The 19,168-nt window shown below is 38.7% G+C and overlaps 1 protein-coding gene across 4 annotated transcripts; it reads right to left on the reverse strand.

Moving 5' to 3' along the window:
* On the reverse strand, positions 1 to 18,341 carry LOC134370027 (coiled-coil domain-containing protein 125-like). Of its 4 annotated transcripts, XM_063086942.1 has the most exons (9): positions 18,209 to 18,341; positions 15,166 to 15,280; positions 11,538 to 11,617; positions 9,921 to 10,267; positions 6,388 to 6,446; positions 4,589 to 4,675; positions 3,697 to 3,774; positions 2,901 to 2,986; positions 1,358 to 1,430 (listed from the first exon to the last, which is right to left on the reverse strand). In XM_063086942.1, exons 4-9 carry the CDS (start codon positions 10,225 to 10,227, stop codon positions 1,418 to 1,420), a joined length of 630 nt encoding a protein of 209 aa, XP_062943012.1. In that variant the 5' UTR covers positions 10,228 to 10,267; positions 11,538 to 11,617; positions 15,166 to 15,280; positions 18,209 to 18,341; the 3' UTR covers positions 1,358 to 1,417. The 4 variants fall into 4 exon arrangements, with proteins under 4 accessions (XP_062943015.1, XP_062943012.1, XP_062943011.1 ...); XM_063086945.1 differs by lacking the exons at positions 1,358 to 1,430; positions 11,538 to 11,617 and adding an exon at positions 1 to 414; XM_063086941.1 differs by lacking the exon at positions 11,538 to 11,617.
* Positions 18,342 to 19,168: the final 827 nt, after the last annotated feature.

The raw sequence follows: 19,168 nt of genomic DNA on the forward strand, positions 1-19,168 counted from the left end.
TCTAAACTTTTTCTCTACTTGAATTCTTAATTCAAGTTTTTTAGTGATACTGTTCTTATTCATTCTTTTGATACCATTAATTTAGGTGGCATTTTGTTTTTTCTATCATTTTATGTTTATTGATTTGCCAAATACAAAGATAATAACAACCCAAAATTTTAATTTCTCATATATATATTTTCTGTGAATCAAATTAACTATTATAATACCATGAATATAATATATCAATAAAATGTATCAAAATATTTATCACATATGAAGTATTGAGATCCATTCTAATAAATGTAGTTGAAGCTTCCAACAATGCAAATACTTCCTCCAGTCTTTTTGCTTTTTCTTTTCTCCTTTATGTTTCTTTGTTGTTTCTTTAAATTGTCCAGGAAAGACAGACCACAGTAATTTTAGCAGAAAGTCCTGACAAATATATACACCAAGTCATTAGTTTAACTGCAACAAAATCAAGGTAAATGACGGCTTCAAAGAGGAACTTGTCATTAAAGTTAGTTAGCCACATTGATTAGCAAGACCAGGCCAAGACATCCTCATGAAATTCCACAGCAGAAAGTCACAGAAAAGAAGGATCTGATAGAATATTCCTTAAAACTTGATTTTTCTATTTGTACAGTGACATCATCTTAAAGACTCTTTCAGAGATTTGAGCCATTAATGCCAATTGTGGCTGACTGTGAATGAATTTGAGCTCGAACAATATTTATTCAGTTATGAACATATTTAATTATAAATACATATTATATGTAGATCTATAAACAATATTTTTTGTTTAAAGTTACTCTCCATTGATTTGTATTACAGATATGATATATTAATATTACTGTAAAATGTTGAACATGTATAATATTTGGCGGAAGAATAAATCCTTAAGAGAAAACATTATTTTTTGTATGTCGTAATTATTATAACATTGACCAAACTAAAATACATGTTAATTTCAAATTAGTTGACAATTTCTACTTTCTCTGCATAAGTACTAGATACTGCTTATTTTCTCGATTCTTACTTTGCAGGCAACAGCAAACTCAGAAGCTAATAATTTTTGAAATCCAAACACTAAATGACATGCCTGTGCGTACATCTAAGGATGCCATGTGGAAAAGGATGGAAATTGAACAGCTGTCCACTGTTCCTGAACAAGATGTTCATATTGTGGTTATTAGATTGGGTTTAACTTAATTTCTAAAGAACCACATATATATCTAAAAATAACCTCACAACATTCACAAAGCATTTTCAAATTTTTAGAGACAATAGCAGCTGCGGTCTTAATAAATGGATGAATTTTTCACAGGTATCCACTGTATACATGTCTGAGTTGTTAAAAATAGATTCGAAGATGTGATTAAATGTGCAAGAGATTTAATGGGAATGGGAGCAAAAGAGATGGGGGAGAGCCTTCAGATCACGATGCAGGTCTGACAAATGTGGAAAGAGAGAGAAGGAAGAAAATTGGTTAGGAAAAGTTTCAGACTGCAGTAACCAACTTACAAGAAATTTTTGCCTGGCACAATGAGTCTTCTCCAGAGAGTTAGACATTGGAGGAACCCACATCTCAGCAGAATGGGGCTGCTTACACCCCTGCCATGCTGTCATGGCTGGGAGAAGCCTGTGGGAAGTGTGTCCACAGTGGGAAGGCAGTAGTGGATCCAGAGATATGCAGCTGGGCTCAGTCAATTATGCTTCCCTCACAGGAGATCTGAGCCACACATTTTCATGACAACCGTAAGGTCCAAGATATTATTAATAATCTATTGTTTTAAAATATTGTATGTAATTTTCTAGGCCTATTGCAATATTTTTGCTCTTTTGCTTGTTCTCCATAACTGGGAAAATATTCCAAGTGAAACATAAGATGAAGGAAACAGATAAGAAGCTAAAACTCTTCGTTTTCTCTTTCTCATTTGGCTTTTTCTTTAAATATACACAAAATTATAAACATATCATTCCTCTGACATTATTCTGTAATATTACTGCAATTGTAACCAAAGATATACCAAGATGGTTTAGTGATAATATCCACATTATTTAGAATTTACATTAGGGGCCGGCCCGTGGCTCACTCGGGAGAGTGCGGTGCTGATAACACCAAGGCCATGGGTTCAGATCCTATATAGGGATGGCCGGTTCACTGACTGGCTGAGCGTGGTGCTGACAACACCAAGCCAAGGGTTAAGATCCCCTTACCAGTCATCTTTTAAAAAATAAATAAATAAATATAAGAATTATATGTGTCTGTATCTATCTATCTATAAGGAGAGAGAGAAAGAAAGGGAGAAATAATGATAAAGCAAATGTGGTAAAGAGTTAAATTTGGGGAATCTCAGTGAAAGATGTATAGAAATTCTTTGTACTATTCTTGCAACTTTTCTGTAAGTCTTTGATTATTTCAAAATAAAAAGTTAAGGCTGGCCAGTTAGGTAAGCCTTATACCAGCCAGCCACCAAAAAATAAAAACAAAACAAACAAATAAATAAATAAAAAGTTAAGAAACAATAAATTTAATTAGATAAAGCCATTTATAACTCCAGATAGATCATTTTCTAAATAACTGACTTATATAACAAGTGTATAATTTAGAGTTATCAAATAAACACACTAAAAAAGAGTTGTTAAAAAGATTTTGTTTGAAAAAACAAACAGTTCCAATGTCAAAATAATTTGGAAAACATAACTCTTTATTGGGTTTAAAAATACAGTTTATGTTGTATTTTTTTAAAAAAAGAAATTAGCACTAACAGGAAAATATGGAACCAGTAACTGGATAAGCAATAAGAATTTTATAATATTTACAGTTAGCTCAAAGAAGAAGAAAGCCTAAGCTACATTTGAATTACACACATTTTAAGGATTTTCATAGAAAAATTATGTAATAATAACACACAAACCTGTCATATTTTTGGGTCCAGGATTCCTCCATATTTTTAAATCTATTCTGATCAAATTCTATTTCCCACTGCAAGGCATTTATTTCCTATAGAAAGAAAATACCACTTTCGTTGAAAATTACTACAAATAAATCATTTCAGGACATTGTGAATGCCTGAAATAAATCATCTAATCATTTCACAGAAATAGTTTGAAGAGAAAAAATTAATTATCGCTCAAAAAGAGTATTTTTTAATTTGTAAACACATATAGCACACCTCTTTAGCACTCAAATAAACTTTGCCAAGGCTCACTTAATATAAAAAGAAATTTGTTTAGCTTCAAAATTTGCTGGACTGAACCCAGATTTCTCAGTGTGCCCCTCCCCAACCCAGGAAGACACCACAAGCAAAATTCACTCCTGGAAGTCTTAGCCCAAATGGTCCCAACAAGTGAGGGCACAACAGGCATAGAAATATGACCATCTAGGATGATTCCTAACTTCAGAGTGATGATGGCATGATCAGAAAGAAGCAGGCCCTGCCAGGCAAGCAGAGAATAGAAAAATAAAAAGAAAACCAGGAAATATCAATTTGGCAGGCCTCCTCCTACCTTAAAAAGGGGAAGTATAAGTACCCTGAACTCTTTGCCCATGTGACAATCTGTTTTAGATTGTAAGCTACAAAAGGGAATACCATGAGAAATTGAAGCACACCTAGCAGAGGGTACACACAAATGACCTATCCATTAGTGTGATGAAACAGTAAATTCTATTTAAAGCTTATTGAATGAGTGTACACTAAAAGTGGCAAATACCTTCTCCAAGGATCTCTTTTGTTCCACAGTTTTTTGAAGCACTGCCTGGGTATGACTTGTAGCTTTGCCAAGTATTGCCTACGAAAAATTAAAAAGGCATCAGTACGAATGAAATTTCTAGTCATTCCTGTATGCACAGTGAAGTTCGCATTTTTATCTTAAGACAACAGAAAATTAACTTGAGTTGAGAATTTCACAGTGACCACCTTTTGTGGAGAGTTTGATAGTTCAAAAATCAGATCATGGTTTGGCTCTTTTCCATTGAATGTGGGAAAGAATGAATGAATTTTCCGCACAAAGAAAATGTTCATGGCAGTATTATTCACCATAGTCTAAAAGTGAAAACAACCCCAATGTCCATTAACTGGTGAATGGATAAACAAAATGTGATATATCCATACAATGGAGTATTATTTGGCAATAAAAAGGAAAAAAGTATCAATATATGCCACATCATGCATGAACCTCAAAAACATGCTAACCAAACGAATCCACATGCAAAAGAATCCAGTCACATATTGTGTGATTCTATTTCTATGAAACAGAAAAGGTAGAAAATGCAAATCTATGTGACAGGAAGCAGATTAGTGGTTGTCTGGGGCTGAGGTGGGAATGAGGAATGCTAATGGGCACGAAGTTCCTTTTCTGGGGTGTTGGGAATGTTCTAAAATCAGATTGCAGTGATAACTGCACAACTTTAAGTTTAATAAAAATAAACTGTGCTGCACACTTTAAATAAGTGAAATTTGTCATATATAAATTATAAAGCTGTTAAAAAAAACTGTACCTAAAAAATCTGTATTAAGCACTGCTGCTCTTCTATTAAAAGCTAAAATCATACCACTTATTATTGGAATGTATAAATGATGAAAGTTTAAAAATCACTTCTTACCATGCTTTGAAGAATTTTCAGTGCTTCCTCTTTACCTTCAAGTTGTCTTTGAGATGCCTCAAGATCAGTTTTTAAAATTTCTACCTCCTGAGGACAGAAATAAAATTAGTCTTCCTATCAGTAAGATATGCAATCCCAAAATTACCAATTTGGCTAGTCTACATTTATTCTTAGCTTAAAACACCCACAAATGAGGTAGAGCCTTACTATTCGGTGCCAGTTGTAACTAAAAAGCCCAAATCTTTTGCTTTTACCCAGGTAGGCCACACAGCTAATAATATGGAAAAAAAAAAAATCTTTATGCCACATAAAATATAAGCACATGGCCATTTACATAGCTACAGTAGCTGCTGTGGGTTGAATTTTGTCCCCCCATCAAAAATATGTTCAAGTCCTAACCCCCTGCTACTGTGAAAATGACCTTACTTGAAAATGGAGTTTTGGGGTCGGCCTGTGGCTCAATTGGGAGAGCGTGGTGCTGATAACAGCAAGGCCATGGGTTCGGATCCCTATATACGGATGGCCAGTTAGCTCACTTGGGAGAGCGTGGTGCTGACAACACCAAGTCAAGGGTTAAGATCCCCTTACCGGTCATCTCAAAAAAAAAAAAAAGAAAAGAAAACGGGGTTTTTGCAGATGTGTTAAAAAAACAAAAAACTTTAGGCAAATTAAATTTAGCAGTTTAACTGAACAAAGAACAATTTATGAATCAGGCTGCCTTCAGAAACAGAAGAGGTTCAGAAAACTCTGCTCTGCAAAGTGAGCCAGGCAGCATTTATTGACAAAATGGCAGTGAGGTATAGAAACAGCTTGATCAACCAATCAGCTCAGCTTTTGCCTAATTTGGACATGGTCTGATCAGTTGGCAGCCTGTGATTGGCTAAAGCTCAGCAGTTGTGATTGGCTGAGACTCAGCTAGTTGTTACAAAAAATAGACTCCTGAATTAGGCTTTCTGTTTGTTTACAAACGGTTAGGTTGCAGTTCCTTATGTAGGGACTCCAGGTAAGGAAGCAGCCTCTGGACAAATTTAGTTTAATTAACAGAATTAAGCAAGTTAAGATGACATCATACTGGAGGGTGAGCTCCAATCCAATGGCTGGTGTCCTTATAAAATGAAGGAAATTTAGATACAGACACACAGGGGAGAAGCCCATGTGGTGACAGAGGCAGAGACTGGATTTGTGCAGCTACCAGCCAAGGAAAGCCAAGAACTGCAGCAACCACCAGAAGAGGCAAAGAAGAATTTTCCTCTGGAGACTTCAGAGGGAGCAAGAACTGACAGAGAATCGATTTCTGTAATTTTAAGCCACCAGGTACTTTGTCACAGCAGTCCTAGGAAACCAATTCAGTAGCTTTCACAAGAGTCACAAACACACTCAAAGGTGGGCTTCCTGTTTCCCAAAGGATAGCCATCCCTCACAGAAATTGCTATTTCCACCAAGTGGGACAGACTCCTCAGACTACTTGAGAGACTCTGGTCTTCTGGTTTCAAGGAGATTAAGTAAAGTCAGGTTGTTTCAAGCCACACATAGAGGGAAGGAAGTAATAACTATTTTCTCTAGGAGGATATTACAGAAGTAGGGTCTACTTCTGGAAGAACTGGTGGGCATGTTTCCATAAGTAGCCTCTTTAAGAGATGAGGAGGATAGGAAACAGGAGGTCAATTGAAAAGTATCAGCTTTAGACTGTAGTTAATCAAGAATATGTGCCTTCCATACAATTTTGGTATTACTTAAACACAATACCTATTGGTGGACTTTATTCACATGAGAATTTTTATACTAGCCAGAGAACCTACCTCTAAGGTTTCATGAAGCCGTTGCCTTAATTCTTCATTTGACAATTCTGAATTAGAATCTATCGGAAAAAAAAAAAAAAACTTGAATATTTTCTTTAACTAGTTAAGTATGAGGAATTTGTTTATAAAATATCACATACAGGTTTTTCCCTAATTCCAAAAAGAATTGTAATAAACCAAATAATGATAAAAATATGTAGCTTAAAACATTTCACAAATGAAGACACATACTTTGAATAAAAAGACTTAAAAAAAGGACTCTCAAATAAAATTGATGTTAATGAATTGGTGATACAAAATAGAAAAACATGAATGTGAGTGAGTAAAATGAAAAGATTTTGGTGTTTGACTTAAGCTTGATGTAGTGGATTGAATTATGTCCCCTCAAAACTCATTGAAACTTGAATTGTGTCCCCCAAGTTTCATGTATTAGAAACTTAGCCCCACTGTGACAAGAGGACGGGAAATCCTATTATGGTAATTGAGAGGTGGAGTATTGAAGGGGTGATTGGATTGTAAAAATATGTAGCTTAAAACATTTCACAAATGAAGACACATACTTTGAATAAAAAGACTTAAAAAAAGGACTCTCAAATAAAATTGATGTTAATGAATTGGTGATACAAAATAGAAAAACATGAATGTGAGTGAGTAAAATGAAAAGATTTTGGTGTTTGACTTAAGCTTGATGTAGTGGATTGAATTATGTCCCCTCAAAACTCACTGAAACTTGAATTGTGTCCCCCAAGTTTCATGTATTAGAAACTTAGCCCCACTGTGACAAGAGGACGGGAAATCCTATTATGGTAATTGAGAGGTGGAGTATTGAAGGGGTGATTGGATTGTCGGGCCGTGCAGTAGTGAACGGATTAAAAATGATTGTCAAGGGCGTGGTTCTGAGGGCTTTAAAAGAAGAGGAGAGTCTGTCTTGCTCTCTCTCTGCTCTTTCTGCTTCCACCATCTTGCAATGTGACACCCCTTAGTCACTGTCACCACCACCAGATGGACTTCAGACTTCCCAGCCTCAGCAACTGTAAGCAATAAATGTCGTTTTCCTTTACATCACTCACTCTCAGGTATTCTGTTACAGCAACACAAAAATGGACTAATACACTTGATCAATGTAGTATGAATATCGAACAAATAAGCTGAATTTAATTTCTTTCCAAGGAGAATGACTAGAATGCTCCTGTAACTTCAATTATTCTCTCCTGAATGTAATCAATTGAGAAATTAAACTGAGCCTCCTAGGAGCTTTATCTTCATTTCTGTCTCACTCACAACAAAAAAAATATTAAGGTGGTAAATTGCAAGCAACTGTAAAAAGTAAAAGAAAGAAAAATAACACTAGAAAAAATATTTTGAAGGCCATTAAAAATTTTTCAAAACAATTTTTTCCTTTGTTATTCTGAATCCATCAGCATGATGGTATCCAAGGCAAAACTTAAATCATGTTTTTACCATGATGATTCAGGGTTCCAAACAGGGACACAAGTGACATTGGATTGGCAATGACAACTTCTGTTCTATTAATACTTGTGGTAGGCAGAATAATGGCAGCCAAAGATGTCCACATCCTAATCCCCAGGATCTGTGAATTCACGGCAAAAGGGACTTTGCAGAGGTGATTAAGAATTTTCATTTTTCAGGGCCGGCCCATGGCTAACTTGAGAGAGTGTGGTGCTGATAACACCAAGGCCACAGGTTCGGATCCCTATATAGGGATGGCCGGTTAGCTCACTTGGTGGAGCGTGGTGCTGACAACAGCAAGTCAAGGGTTAAGATCCCCTTACCAGTCATCTTTAAAAAAAAAAAAAGAATTCTCTTTTTTCAGCTGGTCAGTATAGGGATCTGAACCCTTGACCTTGAAGTTATCAACATATTGAGAATTTTGAGATGGGAGATTATACTGGATTATCCAGGTGGGTCCAATATACCCATAAGAGTACATATAAATGAAAGAGAGTCAAGAGGGTCAGTGTGAGAGTGACATGATGTAGGAAAGGCTCAACTAGCCATTGCTGGCTTTGAAGATAGAGGAAGGGGGCCATGAGCCGAAGAATGCAGACAGCCTCTGGAAGCTGGAAAGGCAAGGGAACAGACTCTCCCCTAGAGCCTCCAGAAGGAACACAGGAGGCTCTCCTGCCAACACCTTGATTTTATCCCAGTGAAATTTGTTTTAGACTTTTGACCTCCAGAACTGTAAGATAACAAATTTGTGTTGTTTTAAGCCACTAAATTTGTGGTATTTTGGAAATTATCTATTAGCAACAAGAAACTAATACAATACCCTTTCCTAGGACTGGAGAAACATTGATAAAAAGACAAAAAGTCCATAAACCAACAAAACTGGAGCTCATACTGTTACTATTACATCTTGTTTATATCCCAGCAGTTTCCTCATGTTTAAAGGCATCTTAGCATCATGTTCAGTTTTACATTTCTTGCTTACAAAACAGTATCCATCCTCTATGTATAATAAGGAACTGGAAGAGAAAAATCTATAAATAATCCCATGCTAATTTCAAGAAGAATCTGAAGGATGGGGATGAACCCCAAGCTGCAACATGCATTTTGTAAATTTTGAAACCATGTTTCTTAAATTATTCTTGTGTTGTTCTAATTAGTGTTTGCTCATCTTTGGTGGGGGAAGTTTCAGGAGTGAAAATTTTACAACATGTATTACAAAAGATTCAGCCAAATAAGAGCTGGTGCCACAGTACAGGCATGGACTCATCCACGGATTCCCAATCATTTTGGAGTTGTAACATTCTGTAGAAATATGACTCTCAATTTTATTCTTTCCCTAATGTAAGGCATAAATTCTTTTTGGTTATAATATATTAAGATTAATTCTGTTTTGACAATATTTGAGAATTTCATGACATCCTAAAAGAACCGGAAGCATCTGAGTTCTTCCTGGAACACTCCTTTGCCAGATAACCATGAGGCATGCTCCCCACTTCACTCAGGTGCTCAAATGTCACCTCCTTAGAGAGGTCTTCCCTAATGCTGGCCTGAGACAGTAGTGCCCCACCCCCGACAATCACTCACTAGGCTTTCACTTACCACTGCCAGATGTTAAATATATGTCGATTTGCAGGTTTATTTTCTATCTCCTCTACTAGAATGTGAAATCCATGACATTAGGGCATTTGACTGTTTTGTTGACTGACATTATTCCAGGAACCTAGACCTGTGCCTGACACCCAATGGTACCCAATAAATATCTGTTGACTAAAAGAATAAATAAATAAGTAAAACTAAATCACAAAAAAAGCGAGATGATTAATCACTTACTGATATCACTGACAAACATATATTATTAATGCAGATTAACTACTGTATTTCACAATTTTCACAATACTTGGAAATATAAACATCGATTACTTTTGTAGTATCGCCAGTCACAAGAGGTGAATAAAGATGAATTTCTAAAATCCACTATGGTTATCACTATGTGTTGGAAGGGGTATAGCACTGATAATATTCACAGGGGAAAGGAGGAAGGAAAGGAAATTCGGCATTCTTACCTGTACTACTTTGTCGTCTGTAACTGGCAATTCTGGACCCTTGAAGGTATGTATCTTGCAAGCTCTTATGCTCGGAATACTGAAAAACGGCTTCACTTCTTTCTTTCCCCTTTCTTGGAAGTGGGGGAGGGCTAAAGTTCTTTCCATCTGATCTTTTTCTGGATGTAAATAAATGTGAAACTTCATAAACACCACCAGATCTTCTTCCGAGGCCATACCCTAAATCACCTTCTGTCATGTCATCATCCTCTTCTGTTTCCCAGATCTGTCCCTCTGACTCACTGGATGACCTCACCACCTTGCTCATTAGCCAAACACTGTCTTTATCATAAGGAAAAACTGGGTGTCTGTAGTTAAGAAAAACAGTAGTTAAAAAACCAACAGTAGATCCAGCAATCCCATTTCTGAGTTTACCCAAAAGATTTGAATTCAGTGTGTTGAAGAGATGTCTGCACTCCCATGTTCACTGCAGCACTACTCACAAAAGCCAAGTTATGGAATCAAACTAAGTGTCCATCAACAGACAAATGGATAAAGAAAATGCGGTATAGGGGCCAGCTGGTGAGCAGCTCAATTGGTTAGAGCACAGCCTTACAACTTCAAGATCATGGGTGTGGATCCCTCGTACCAGCCACTGGCCAAAAAAAAAAAAAAGGTGGTGTATATATACACAATGAAATACAATTCAGCCTTAAAAAAGAAAGACATTTTGTCATCTGTCACAACATGGATGGAATTGGAAAATATTATGCTAAGTGAAATAAGCCAGGCACAGACAGACAAATACTACATGTTCTCACTTATATGTGGAATCTAAAACAATAAAACACAAAGAAGCAGAGAGCAGAACAGTAGTTACCAGAGGCTGGGCGGGGGGAGAGTGGGGGAAATGGGGGGATGACGGTCAAGGGTACAATGTGACAGGAGGAATTAGTCAATTCCTCAATTAGAGAGGAGGAATAAGGGTTTTTTTCTTTGAGATATATTGCACAGCATGGTGAATAAAAAGAGTAATATACTGTATATTTCAAAGTTGCTAAGAGTAAATTTCAAACATTCTTATCACATAAATTAAGTATTTCAGTTGAGGTGATGGATATGTTAATTAGCTTGATTTAATTATTCCATATTGTATTCATAAATCATAATATTACTTTGTACCCCGTAAATATATACGATTACAATTTTTCAATTTACAATTTTAAAAAATAAAAATTAAACAGAACAAAACAAAAAACCGTCAGTATAATAAAGGTGGGTTTTCCAGGGGAAAAAAGTTCTTTCTGTATTATGCAGGTATGAATATCCCTGGGATGCACTAACACACTAATGCCACTTGTAGTCCAATTAGAAATATTTAACATTTCAGGACTGAAATAAAGGGCTGGACCTTTCTTATATATAAAGATTGCAGTGAATTGCAGAGAAGCAGGAAAGGCTTTTACTGAATGTAACAATCTACTGCTCAGGAGAAAGCAGATCAGCCTTTGCCAAGGAAACAGAACACTCTTAATATACAAGCTTATGAAGGAAATGGTTCTGTTTACACAAGCCTAAGAGCAATACAAAATCCAGAAAAGTCTCTGAAAAATGGGACATTTACAGGAAGTTTCCCACCTTCTGCCTCTGTCTCCTCGGCCCTTTATCCACTTTAGGTGCTCAGGGCACTACAGCTTCACTTGGTTCACTTTCTGTTCCTGTACAGACACAATCAGCAGAGGTTTTGTGATTTGGGACAGTGAATAGGTGGAGGAAAGAAGGTGCCCCTTTCTCATTCTCTCCCCCTCTTTCTCTCTCAAATCATGCCACACCTAAGTTCAAAACCCTCCACCATTTTGCAGCTCCATTGCGGTAAAGGCCAAAGCCTTTTCAATGGCCAAAGACCCTACAACACTCATCTCTGACCTCATCCGCTCACAGCAACACAAAATGGACTAATACACCATCTAAAATTGTAAGCTCCTCCTCCCTATCCCACTTGTCCACTTTAAATTTCTCCTTAGCACAACGACCTTCTAACATACTCCATATTTTACTTATTTCACAAATTACACCACTAAAATCAGGGCCAATAAAAAGGGTGAAGTTAATACAAAAGTGAGAGTCCGGTGAAGCTGAGGTGGTGCAGGCCTGCCTCTGAGGCATCTTCAGAGGCAGGGTTGCCCAATAGGTAGGGCGGCCCCAAGCGTTTTCCTCCAACAGAGCCCAAACCTGCTGTAGATGGCCTTACGAAGAACAGAAGCTCCGTAAGGGGAGCAGCTTCTGTCCATTTGGTTCACCGCTGTATTCTCCATGTCTAGAACAGTATCTGAAACATAATCTGTGCTCAATAAGGACTTGTTTAATAAAGGAATAAAGGAATGAAGAAAGGAACAAACAAGCAAAGTGAAATACTTGTGTCTAGGGCAGAAAAACAAAACAGTCATCTCAGAAAGACTGCACACAGGATACTGTGGGGCTACTGCCTGCCCTTCTTTCCAGAAGGAAATGTCTCCTGGCAAAAATGCCTACAGAGAAATCACCATCAATGAGCCCTCCCCATGGGTAGACCACTGCAGTCACCTACTTGGTGACAGTGGGGCAGCTGGAGAGTACCCAAAGTGCTCAGCCTTGTCCTTCCAGTACAGAGTACGGTTAATAGGGGCTTTCACCACCAGGCATTTCAAAACAGCTGCTTTGCTGTAGCTGTTAAGAAATATTTCATCCTTTTCTCAAGACACACTTAAAAAAACCAAATGCAGAGGCAGGGGCAGGGGCCAAGGGTTGGGGGCAGCATCAACACACCTGACATCTTTCTCTAAATACCCGCTTTTTTAAGTTGAACAGCACTTTCAAGGAAATTTAATCTCAGTCTTGCATTTTTTGCTGAGATCTCTTTCTTATTTTCCCACTTGTAATAATACCACATGTAGATACCAAATGAAACTGATCATGTATGAAGGGGTTTCTACTGTTTTTAGGGTCAATATATATTCAATATTAAAAACAAGGGCCCTAAAAGATTTGAATAGATATGTCATAAAAGAAGATACACGGATAGAAAGATGCTCAACATCATCGCTCATCAGGCACCTGTAAATTCAAACCACAAAGAGATTCCGCCACACACCGCTGACAAGTCTAAGTGCTGCTGAAGATGTGGAGTAAGTGAAATTCTCAAAAACGGGGGGTGGGAGTATAAAGTGGTACAACCACTGTGGAAAAGTTTGACAGTTTCTCATAAGCACATGACCCAGCAATTGCATTCTTTTACCCAAGAGAAGTGGAAGCATATGTCTATTTCCATACAAAGATGTGTGCATGAATGTTCACACATTACTCAAATTAGTCAAAACCTGGAAACAGCCCAAGTGTCTGCAGGAAAGCAGACAGACAAAGTGTGGTACATCCATAAAACAGAATATATTCAGCAATAAACAACAATTCATTTCTGATATATGCAACCACCTGGATGAATTTCATAGACATTATGCTAACAAAAGAAGCACATACTGTATGAAATCCTGGCAAAACTAATGTACAATGACAGTAAACAGATTAATGGTTGCCTAGTGTGGGAGGGCTGACTTCAAAGGGAACTTCATGAAGGAACTTTTTTGGGGTGATGGAAAAAAGTTCTAAATTTTTTTTTAATTGACACATTGTAATTATACATACTTATGGGGTACCATCTGATGTTCTGACACATATATATTGTATAATAATCGGGTTAGGTAGCTAATGTATCAATCACCTCATGCATTTGTCTCCTCCAGCTATTAGGTAGTATATAAAACTTTCAACTGTAGTCATCCTACTGGGCAACAGAATCTCAGAACTTATTCCTCCTGTCTGACTGAATTCTGCACCTATTGGCCTCTCCCTTTGTCTCCCATCACCCCAATCTCTGACAATCACTGTTCAACTCTCTGCCTCTCTAATATCAACGTTTTCTTTTTCTTTCTTTCATTTTTTGATTCAAAAAGTTCTACATCTGGGGCCAGCCCATGGCTTACTCGGGAGAGTGTGGTGCTGATAACACCAAGGCCACGGGTTCGGATCATATATAGGGATGGCCGGTTAGCTCACTGGGTGAGCGTGGTGCTGACAACACCAAGTCAAGGGTTAAGATCCCCTTACCGGTCATCTAAAAAATAAAATTCTACATCTTAACTAGAGTGGCAATTGGTCAAAATTCGTCAATATGTAGACTTACAATAGGTGTATTTTATTATACGTAAATTATACCTACAGAATATGATGTTAAAAATTTTTTAAAAACAAAACACAAAAAAACTGGATTAGATCAGGGAAGAAGGGAGAGATGACAAGATGAATAGATGGAGCATAGGGGATTTTTAGGGCAGCAAAACTACACTGCATAATACTGTATGGTGAATACATGACATTATGCATTCGGCAAAACCCACAGAACTGTAGAACACAAAGATGGATCCCTAATGTAAAATTAAGTTACTAATAATAGAGCAATATTGGTTCATAATTGTAATAAACACACACACTAATGTTACATGTTAATAACAGGAGAAACTATGTGTGGGGGTGGGGAGACAAAGGAACTATCGATATTTTCTGCTCAATTTCTCTGTAAACCTAAAACTGCTTAGGAAAAAAACGAACAAAACTGGATTAGGGGACAAGAAGAGAAGTTTATCAATCAGTTGTGCTCTCCTAGATAAGAAAATTATAAAATTGGACTCATTAAATGAGAAACAACTTTTTTTAATATTGTAATAATAACTAGCACTGTTGGTTGCTTTCCGTGTGGTAGGCACTGCTTTAAATGTTTTACTTAGATTATTCTACTTACTCTTCAGAAATACTCTGCAAGATAATACTATTATTGTGTTAAGTATAGAAAATTAAACTGAGGCACAGAGATGTGGAGTAACACAGCTAATGAGAGATGAAGAAGGATTTTGAACCCAGACTCCTGATGTCAGAGCCAAACCCTTAACCACTGTTTTATGTCATTTGGAGAATTTCATTGAAATTAACATCAGCGTATACCAAGTTTCTATTATTTATGACATCAAATAGAACTGAAAGTAAAAGTCTAAAATAGCTAGTTTGAGCAACTCTCAACACAGCCTATTGGACTCATTTTTTCCAAATTTCTATAAAATCATCTTGGTTCTCTTACAAGGCTATTTCCTTAAAAAATAGACTTTATTTTAATTCAACAAGGTAGATAGGAAATTATTTACTGAATCAAAGAATAATCCCTTGGGAGGCTGTGTTTTACCTTTAGTGCAGTAGATTCCTGCTTATTAAGTGCAACCTCGGGCCTGCCTTAAGAAGAGTGTGGTCTTCGCAGCCAGCAGCAAAGAAAATGGAATTGGTCAACACAGGGAAAAAAGCTGTAAGAGGAAAGAGTAAGCAATCGCAGGGTTAGCTAAGAATTTTTTTTAACGCACCACATGTATTCAGGTGACGGGAACGTCTTCCTGCTATTCAGAGTTGAATACAGAGAGTTTTCACGTGGGCCAATGCTCTACTACTTTTTAAAATGTAACTTCAGGGACTGTTGGCTGTGTACTCAGCCACCTGCTTTTTTTTTTTTTTACTCTCTACTATACTAACAAGGATCTTCCACTTTCTATATGCTAATAGTCATATTAATATATAATACAGTAAAAATCAAACTTCATTTTTGGAACACATTACTTCTAAGAAAGTGAAAATATTTAAAGTTACTAACCTTCTGTTCAACCAGTTAAGTGTATTCGATGTTGATGACAGGGAGGCAGCTGCATGTGTAACAGAGAAGGCATGTGTAACTCAGGGTCTGAGTTCAAATCTCACTCTACCACTTGCCACTCTTTGATTCTGGGCAAATCACTTAACTTCTAGGGGCCTATTTTATCCTCAAAATGCGATTAAGCATAACTACTTTATAAGGTCATTTTGGGCATCACTGATATATTTGAAATCAACTATCATAGCCAAATCAATGTTTACTGAGTTAGAATTTGAGTATTAGTTTCTTCATTTGTCAGATGAGGGGATTAGATAAATTTTTTGGTACTTTATTTTAATTTTAATTTTATTTTTGGTAGCTGGCCAGTACAGGGATTTTTTGGTTCTTTAGAGCTCTAAAATTCTGTTTCTGTGTTAGCATTTTCTAAAGCGTGCCCCATGGAACACCAGTTCTCTGGACTATTATGTGTTGCTAGGAATAAAAAGGTCCTTTCGGTTTTATCAAGGGATGTTTTCCCCTCTTCCAGACCAGGCATACATGGTTTGCCCAAATTTACAAAGGTAGTTAGTGGCAGAGCCAGGACTAGAAACCACATCTCTAGCTCCTTGTCCAGTCCTCTGGCCACTTGGGAAAGGCCAGACAGCACAGACTATTAGAAGTCTTCCCACTTTCCACAAAAACAACTCTTTGAAAAATGATTAATGACTTCCTAATTGCTAAATCCAAGATCTTGTCTCATTCCTCAGCCTCCCCAACCTGTGCAGAAGCTGCAACACTACCGACTCACCTGCCCAGGTCCCTGGTCCACCTTGGCACCTCAACCCCACAAGAAATTAGATCCTCTTCCTTCCTCTCTGACTGCCTCATATCTGCCCACTCAGGCTCCTTTTCCTATTCCTGTCCCTTCTATATATGTTTGCCTTCCACTCTTAACACTCTTAAATACACATCTCCAGCTGGATATCCTGCCAGCAATTCAAACACAGCTTGTTCAAAAACGAATTCTTTATCCTCCCCACCCCTCAACCAAGGTCTCCTCCTGAGTCCTCCATTTCTGTAAATGCATCAACCATGCTCCAAAATACCCAGGTGCGAAACTTTGGAATTGTTTTTTACTGTTTTTTTTCTCTTTGGTGCTCACATGCCTTCAGCTGCTAAGTCCTCTTAATCCTCAAAAATCTCCCCAAACCATGTTATTCTTTGCACATTAACTTCGTTGCCATGGTTGAACATCCCACAACTTCTGGGCAAAACACATAGTACCTTAATTGGTCTGCTCCAAGCCAACCAAGTCAATAATCTCTAAGCACAAACCCAATGATGTTCTTCTCTTGTCCTAAAACATTTCGTGGCTCCCATGGCATATATAATTAAAGTGTCATCCTGTATTCCTCAAGACTCCAATTTCCATTTCCAGTTTTATCTGTCTCAGTACTCCCTGGGTGTACTCTGTGCTTCCACATCAGAGGGACTGCACCTGCTCCCAGCACCACGTCCCCCGCCACTCCCACCCACTCCCCCGCTCTGGTCACCTCCAAGCCTCTGCTTGAGCCATTCTCCACCCCACGAATGCTTTCTCCTCTCAGGCTTCTCCTTAGTTGAGGACAACACTCCTTCCAGTGTCCTCTTCCTGACTCTCCTGGGCCAGATGTGAATTCTCCTACCTCTGAGCCCTGCTAGCTCTGTACTGCAGCTTTTTAATAGTCGTTACTTCTTAACTGAACTAGGGTTTTATTGCATGTGCCAGGTCTACATCCCCTAGTGCAGGGAGTATGTTTGCTCATGAATAACTGGTATTCCAAAGATATGCACTGGATAGAATTGAAAGAGAAAACATATTCATGCGGGAAAAGTTGTGCTAAAAGCATCTACACCCACTAGCCTGAGATCTCTGCCTTAGCAAACAAGCTAGTCAAACAGACACCTAATTCCTGTCAGGCTTGGCAAAGAGGAAATGACTTGAGCCCTCCCTGGTGAGCAGTGGCCTGCTGTACTTCACTTGTTTTTGTTTTTTAACTTTTCATTTTAGAATAATTTTAGATTTATAGTAAGTTGCAAAGGTAGTACTAAGAGCTCCTGTATAATCTTTACCCAAATTCCTTTAATGTTAACATTAGGATACATGAATCAAAATTAAGAAATTAACATTGGTACATACTATTAACTAAATCACTCATTTGTTAGGACTTCCTGAGTCTCACTACTGATGTCCTTTTTCTGTTCCAGGATCCAAACCAGGATATTCCGTTGAATTTAGTGCGTTGTAATTTTAAGGCTCAAAAATAAATAAAGGAGGAGGGGAGAGAAACAGGGTCTTTGAAATCGATTTTTTTTTTTTCAATGTCAGACAAGGCCATTAAACTGGCATTAGGGGAAAAGAAGCCAGGTTGCCAGCTTGCCCACCACCTGCGGAGTTTCCACGCATCTACGCACTCCCACCCCGGATTCTGCCCACCCACTGCCGTTCCACCCGCTAGGGTGCCTTGGGCACCCTCCCTGCGTCTGTCGCGGGACTGGGAACCCGGACTCCTTCTGGGCCCCAGCCCCTCTCCCGCCGCCCCCACCGCGCCCCCATCAGCGCGCTCACCCGGCGCGGAGCCTCCTCGTCGCACGCGCACGCGCCGCTGCCACCGCCGCCGCCGCCACGTGACCGTGCGGGCGCTGCCCCGGCCCGGAAAGACCCGCGAGGTGGCTGTGGGCCGTGGGCGCGGCCTCGGGGCCTGGATGCCGCCGGATGTTGGCTCTGGCCACTTCCGCCTCCGCCTGCGCCTCCCGCTCCGGATTTAGAGGCCAAGACGCGGGTGAGCTGCGCTCGGGTAAAACAGGACGCCGCAGACGTTGAGTCCCTAGGAGTCCTGCACGAGAAAGCTGGACCTGGGCTGAAGTTCGAGGTCCAGGCGGACCTGCAGAAGCAGCCGTTCAGTACCGAGAAATGAAGAGGGCGTTGCAGGCCAGAGGGACTGCGGGAGCGATGCGTGGCAGCAGGGAGGAGACCGACGGGATGGGCCCGTGGGCCTCGAAAGCTGCTCCTGGGGCCACCGAGCCTCTTGGTTTCCTGAGACGGGCGCTGCCTCCCTCTGAGCTCTTCAAAACGTGCTGGGTCATCAACTTTATTACTTTGGAATAACCAAAGGGACTTCGTAGTGGTGAAAAAACTTGGCTGGGCCTAAGGATTACTGTGGTTTAGAAACAGGGAGAACTAGTAAATCCTTTCCTCGCAGTAACAAGCCACTTTATTCCTCTTCTGATCCGGCCCACGCTTCTCTTAACCACCCACTCCACAAAAGTCAACATACCTAGGTATATGGAAAACCGGACTTAGAATTGAGGCTCTAAAATTTCTCCTGATTATAGAATAAGGTCAATGCTGTGTGCACGTGAGGTGCTCAAGGATTTAAGGTTATAAAAGATTAGTATATTTATAATTTTAAGTTTGTCTAATATCTGATCTATTTTCGTAAGATAGCACATTAGTTTTTGCAAACCAAAAATAGGTTTTTTCGCTTAAAACTGACATAACTATGTAAAATCTTTACCCTAAAAATAT

This window comes from Cynocephalus volans, chromosome 2, assembly GCF_027409185.1.
Source record: "Cynocephalus volans isolate mCynVol1 chromosome 2, mCynVol1.pri, whole genome shotgun sequence".
Taxonomy (NCBI): domain Eukaryota; kingdom Metazoa; phylum Chordata; class Mammalia; order Dermoptera; family Cynocephalidae; genus Cynocephalus; species Cynocephalus volans.

What these genes read in the sequence shown, in the direction of transcription:
- LOC134370027 (XM_063086945.1), bottom strand. Translation starts at nt 10,227, where the DNA reads ATGAGCAAGGTGGTGAGGTCATCCAGTGAGTCAGAGGGACAGATCTGG. An exon ending in CAGACGACAAAGTAGTACAG is followed by an intron (nt 6,447 to 9,920) that starts GTAAGAATGCCG and finishes TTTTTCCGATAG; the next exon opens with ATTCTAATTCAGAATTGTCA. An exon ending in GGCTTCATGAAACCTTAGAG is followed by an intron (nt 4,676 to 6,387) that starts GTAGGTTCTCTG and finishes TTCTGTCCTCAG; the next exon opens with GAGGTAGAAATTTTAAAAAC.